The sequence below is a fragment of the Hordeum vulgare genome, chromosome 5H (assembly GCF_904849725.1).
Source record: "Hordeum vulgare subsp. vulgare chromosome 5H, MorexV3_pseudomolecules_assembly, whole genome shotgun sequence".
Lineage (NCBI taxonomy): Eukaryota > Viridiplantae > Streptophyta > Magnoliopsida > Poales > Poaceae > Hordeum > Hordeum vulgare.
In genome coordinates, this window is record NC_058522.1 from 219,545,731 (window position 1) to 219,552,309 (window position 6,579).

General features: G+C 40.9%; 1 protein-coding gene across 4 annotated transcripts; it reads right to left on the minus strand.

Moving 5' to 3' along the window:
* Positions 1–232: 232 nt before the first annotated feature.
* LOC123396131 lies at positions 233–3,197 on the minus strand. Of its 4 annotated transcripts, XR_006609896.1 has the most exons (5): positions 3,183–3,197; positions 2,564–3,093; positions 1,705–2,432; positions 941–1,036; positions 233–462 (listed from the first exon to the last, which is right to left on the minus strand). XR_006609896.1 is itself a non-coding variant. In XM_045091180.1 (4 exons), the coding sequence occupies exons 1-2, from the start codon at positions 3,097–3,099 to the stop codon at positions 2,321–2,323; spliced, it is 648 nt and encodes a 215-aa protein (XP_044947115.1). In that variant the 5' UTR covers positions 3,100–3,155; the 3' UTR covers positions 233–462; positions 941–1,036; positions 1,705–2,320. The 4 variants fall into 4 exon arrangements, 3 of the variants coding, with proteins under 3 accessions (XP_044947115.1, XP_044947117.1, XP_044947116.1); XM_045091180.1 differs by lacking the exon at positions 3,183–3,197 and having other exon boundaries at positions 2,564–3,155; XM_045091182.1 differs by lacking the exon at positions 3,183–3,197 and having other exon boundaries at positions 1,705–2,418; positions 2,564–3,154.
* Between the last annotated feature and the right edge of the window lie 3,382 nt (positions 3,198–6,579).

Here is a 6,579-nt window from a genome sequence, read left to right on the forward strand (position 1 = left end):
CATTTAATGTTTTTTCTCTTTATTTTGCTTAGCTGCATGGACCTAGCCCAGTAATTCGGGCTTCTTTATTTTCTTTGCGTCATCCACTTATTTGGGCCTTGCCCTTATTAGATTTACTTTTGTTTTTGTTCTAGAATTTGGTTTCATTTTATTTGGTTGGACTTTTCAACCCAATTATTTGTCCAGTATTAAATCCAACACTATTTCATATTCAAATCAAGAAAACTCCAAGTCGAATTAAAATCATCCATCATATAACACCACATAATACATCTTCCAGGTTTACATAACATAATAAGTTATTGTACAAGTCCATCATGTTGTTCTACAGTACTATGACATTACATCCATGATAGCCAATTGTACAAAAGAGTGAATGAAATGAACTACGAAAATCCAGCATCATAGTTTTGCAGACGAGCTTCTTAGAAGTGAGTCAAGTTGTATACTAGTCCATGAAAGCTACAAGCCGAGAGAAGAATCTGTTAGTAATTGATGACGCCCAATTTATTCAATGTGCGAACAGAAAAACACAAGAACTTAAAGGAGTTCATTTAATGTTACAAGCTTGTGTTTTTTGTTTGACAGCTCCTACTGAAAAAGTAGAATCACGTGACAGTGCTAGTTTTATGTGCGTGTAGCGGTTTCTAGTTAGGAGGCAAGATGACAACATGTGAAAATAAATCACTAGTAAGATGAGCAATCACGCAATTTCACTGCTCACAACACAATTTTGCCCCAGAATTATCCCATGCTGAAGGGAGCATATAAATATACTCTCATGAACTGAAGAAAAAGTACAACTCATATGTAAATGTCAAAGTTTGCATTTTGTTTGAGATCGTTAATTTTACCAAGGAACTCTAGCAAGGTGAACAGAACCGGCCAATCATACATCAGCAGCGCTTTACATCTAGCAGAGGAGAGCAGAGCAGCAAACCTTGTTTCTTGTGGTCGGTGGTGGACGATCACGTGCTCAGGACGCCTTCCTTGAGACTCAACTGCCGCCGGTGCTGCTTCTGGCTCCACTTTCTGCCTGCCAAACGCGTGCCACGCATCACAAAGTAGCCATGCGTTAGCCATCAGGTTCCATCATAATATTCAGATGCATCAGAAAAACAACAACAAATTGGCTATAAGAATTGGGAAATTAGAACTGAATCCATAACTAAAGCCTGTCTGAATTAGGAGAGAAAATAAACATAGTATACCAAGAAACTTGACTCAATTCAGATCAGATGCATTAGAAAACAGTAGCAGATTGGCTATCAAAATTTAGAAGTTCAAGACAGAATCTATCACAGAAGCTTACCTCAATTCTTAATGAACAAAGAAATGAAGAAGCATAGCAGGAAACTACAATAGATGGCCTCAATAGTAACCCATAAGATTCAGAAATCATATGCAGCAGCAGGAGCCACTATAAGAACACAATCCAACAATGAATGGCTGAAGTCTGAATGGATCCCTATCATTTAGAACAAGATTACTACTACAGGAACATAGCATCAAATCACGAAATGTGGATTACTGTAAGAAGCATATGACGGCAAAAAAAGCTAGGTTCCAAGAGTAAATTTCTGAACGCAGGACAAAATATTGCAAAAGATAATCTCTCACAAAAAGTTCTGAACATTCGACGTTAGGATTCAGAACAAAAACATAGCTTGATGAAGAATTGTTGGTAGGATATTTGTCGCTTACTCTCGAGCATTGGGAGGCTGTTGGTGCTGGTGCTGGCGTGGAAGAGCATGACGGTGGGGGGGGGGGGGTCGGCCTCCAGGCGGTTCACCCGCTGCTCGAACACTGTGCTATCTCCTTCAGTGAAGTGTGCATTGCCTGCCTGATTAAGGTCACCAGCATGTTCGTGTGTGCCATGTACCAAAAAAGCACTGGTTAGATATATAGATGACATCGATGGCAGAATGATGCACTTTCTTTTTGTGGAGCAAAATGTTGCATTTGAGAAATCATATTGGAGGTGACACACGCTAGGGGATTTGAGAACCACACACATTCACAAAGTGATCCCAGAAATAAGATGGCCATTTGAAGATAACATGGTACCCCAACTGTTATGTGTACTCTGAGTTAAACTTTGGAAATATTCAAGTCTAGCACAAGTGCACAACCAGATGAGACCAAACATAGTCAACAGGGTCATTAGAAAATTACAATGTAGTACCTGCTTGTGAAATTCCTATTTCAGTTATGAACCTAGACTAACAACTACATGGGGGAATCCACCAAATCAACAAGCCTTAGCATCGAGACGAACCAAGCAATTATGTTCATTTTTTAGATTAGTGAACCCCACAAATTAGGCAAGCGATCTAGTCACAAGTAGAGCTGCTGCACTATCTGAACCATGTTTTTTCATGGCTGATAGATAGGTTTCAAGTTCGGTCAGGGACAAAGCTGCAACAAACAAACTGCTATGAATTAGATATATGCATCCATGCACGCCAATCATCAGATATATGCATGATCCAGTTCCAATCATCTTGCATGCAGATCTTAGTACTTGTGTTTGTGTATAAACTTAGTCTAAGTGCACACTTACTGCCTGAAGTACTGGACGATATCCTCGCGGTGGAGGGCATTTCCCTTGGAGAAGGTGATGAACATGGAGCGGCAGTCCTCCGGCACGGCCACTGGCTGGGAGGTGTAGGGCGCCATGAGCTTCGGCGTGTTGACCATTAGCCCAGTCTCGGACCTCCGGAGCAGGACGTGCAGGCGGTCGTCGAATACCAACTTGCCGGCAACATCGAGGAAGTGGGCGACGCCACAAACGACGAAGTCCTGGTGGACGGCGAAGAAGCCCGGCTCGATGCAGACACCACCTTGCATGTAGAGACCGGAGATTAGCGGGATGACGGGAGTGCATGCACCTGGTGGCGGAGGCACTCGAGGACGGCGTTGGCCTCTTCTGCACGACACCAACGTTGTACATGTACAACACCTCACGCACAGAAGGGGGGAGGAGAGAAGGTCCGCGCCCTCCATGCCAGCACCGAGGAGGTGGGAAGAGAGCACTGCGAGGCGGCCCCGCGCATGGTCGATGCGATCCATCGAGTCGGTCGGTGCGAGCATCTGCATCGAGCGAGAGTTGGGATTTGGGAGGTAGGCGGAGGGGAGATGGGGAGAAGAGGGTGGGGCGAACAAGGACGAGAGGGACCAACTTGGGCCACGCTAGTGCCAGATCTGGCGCCCGCATGCCTCGCCGACGCTGAATGTGGCGGATCCCGGCTAAGTTAATTGTGGCGGCCGAAACCCTAGCTAGCCATGGGGGGGGGGGGGGTGGACAGCTTGAGCGCCGATTCTGGTCGGAGGGGAAGGAGGTGCGGACCTATGGGCACCTGGGGGCGTGATGCGCGCCACCGGAGATCACTGGAACTAGCCGGCATGGGTGGTGGATGGCAGCGAGGGAGAGAGGTAGCGGCGGCAAGTGAGTCGAACAGGAGAAAGAGGAGGGGATGAGTGGGTGGGTGGGTGGGATTCGCACGAGAGAGAGAGGGGGTGGGGTTGGACGGATTTGTGTTGCGGTGGGTTGGACGGATGGATGGGGTGTATCTGTGTATGAATGGATGGATGTTTGCCATGTCATTGATCCAGGGCACACCTGATTCCACCAATCAAAATTAGGCTTTTTTGTTTTGTTCCAATAATACTTTTTACCTTCTTATTCCGGGTACATTCGTCATATTACCCTCTTATATTTTTTCAAGGGAAATTCTAATTAGAAGTGTGCGCACCCTTGCGTTCCTTTGCGGCGGAAAGCTATGGACGTTGCCCTCCATCATGTGGCTACAGGGTGACGCGATGTATAGTGATTTTACTACATGATTTTTCCTATATGCTAGTACACTTACAGGCTATATACTACACAATCTTGATCATAAATACTATGCTATAGTGTTTGACTAATTTTTTTATTTTATTTCTGATAGTCGAGGTTAAGTACTTTTATGGCTTTGTACTAAACTTTGTGATTTTTATTTTGAGATGAATGGATTAGTAATTTGTAATATACTCCCTTCATTCCTAAATATCTGGTCAAATATATGACAAGTAAACATGCTTAAATATCTGGCAACAATGTATAATATAATCTGGTGATAAACATGATTAATATGACAACTAAACATGTTCAAATATATGGCAACTAAGTATAATATAATTTGGTTATAAACATGGTTAATATGACAACTCAATATGCTTAAATATGTGGCAACTAAGTATAATATAATCTGGTGATTAAGCATGCTTATATGATAATAAAGTACTTGTAATCTGACAACTAAGTAACTTTAATGTGATGATTAAGCAACTGCCAGAAAAAATACGGTGACTAAACATGTTTAGTATGCAATTAAATGCTAGCAATTCTCGAACTAATTATTATAATTTCGCAACTAAACACTTTAAATCGGACAATGATAACCAGTTCATGAAGTTGGAGTTGGACTATGTGGTGAATAGTGCCTACCACAGTACCTAGTGGCTACTACTCTGCCTAGCATACTATATTTTTTAAGTTTTGTGCTCCTTGTCGTTCCTTTTTGAATGCATACACTACTTTTCAGTTTCCTGTTACGAGCAGGGAGCACGATCCTTCGATAGCGGTCGCCGCACCGGAAGGCAGACGTGCGGCGCCACTTTGTAGCAGCGTCCTTTTTTCAAGTGACTCAATATTATGCACAAGGGTGCATATTAGAATGGCAAACAATGTTGATTAAGGAAGTTTTCATTTTCCATGTATGTAAAAATCATTTTTCATTTTTCAAGTGCCCAAAATGAGTTTTTTATGAAGGACCTACCATATATTTGTTTCAAAATTTTACCAAATCATTTTTCTAAAATACTAGCCCATATTTAATGTACAATTGACAAAATGGTTGGGTGTTAAAAGCTTTTATCCACCTCTAGTGAAAAAGACAAATTGCCGCCGATTTAGTAGGAAGCGGGTCAAATTTGAACTAGAGGTGCCTCATAGTTTTCTCATTATTTTTTCCTAAAATCATTTTTAGGTAAAGAAGTATGTATTTAATCAGAGATCCAACAAAAGTTTGGCAAGATTCAACCACTAGCTATGAACGGTCATGCCCGCCGTTTCGACCGCATTTTGAAATGGGCATAACAAATAAAAAAATCAAAAAAATGGAAAACCTTCGCCTTGTGTCATAATATGTGACCAAGTTACCAGGAAAATAATAAACTTGTAATACGGTGATTATTTTAAAAAAAATGTTCTTAGAAATGGGCTATCGTGTGTGAAGATTCATGGCTTTAAAGCCAAATGATCAATCTTATGGCCACATCCATGGCATAGTTTTTTCAAATGATCCCATATTGTGCACAAGGGTGCATATTGGAATGGCAAACAATGTTGATTAAGGAAGTTTTCATTTTCCTTGTATGAAAAATTCATTTTCCATTTTTCAAGTGTCCGAAATGAGTTTTTTTGTGAAGGACCTACCATATATTTGTTTCAAAATTGTACCAAATCATTTTTAAAAATACTAGGCCATATTTAATGTACAATTGACAAAATGGTTGGGTGTTAAAAGCTTTTATCCACCTCTACTAAAAAAGACAAATTGTCGCCGATTCAGCACGAAGCGGGTCAAATTTGAACTAGAGGTGCCACATAGTTTTATCATGATTTTTTTCCTAAAATCATTTTTAGGTAAAGAAGTATCTATTTAATCAGAGATCCAACAAAATTTTGGCAAAATTCAACCCCTAGCTATGAACGGTGATGCCGAGCATTTTGTCCGCATTTTGAAACGGGCATAGCAAATTAAAAAAAAATCAAAAAAATTAAAAACCTTCGCGTTGTGTCATAATATGTGACCAAGTTACCAGGAAAAATAATAAACTTATAATACAGTGATTATTTTAAAAAAGTGTGCTCAGAAATTGGCTATCATGTGAAGATTCATGACTTTTATGCCAAATGATCAATCTTATGGCCACATTCGTGGCATAGTTTGTTGAAACGATCCCATATTCTGCACAAGGGTGCATATTGGAATGGCAAACAATGTTGATTAAGGAAGTTTTTATTTTCCTTGTATGAAAAATTCATTTTCCATTTTTCAAGTGCCCGAAATGAGTTTTTTTGTGAAGGACCTACCATATATTTGTTTCAAAATAGTACCAAATCATTTTTTTAAAATACTAGGCCATATTTAATGTACAATTGACAAAATGGTTGGGTGTTAAAAGTTTTATCCACCTCTAGTGAAAAAAGACAAATTGCCGCCGATTCAGCAAGAAGCGGGTCAAATTTGAACTGCAGCTGCATTATAATTTGCTATTTATTTTTCTTGAAAATCTTTTATAGGTACATAAGTATCTATTTAATAAGAATTACATGGTGTGGTGACTTGGCGCCGAGGTTTGGATGGTGGTCGAGGGCCCCAACTCCAGAGCGCGTGAACTTGCATACGAGCCGCGTGGTCACCGCGTTACCGTTGTGTTGCCACACTTTCTGGGTGGAATAGGCATGTCTGGTGGGTTAGACACTCCCTTGGTAGGTGTCAGGAAGAAGAATACAATAGAAGAATCTCACGA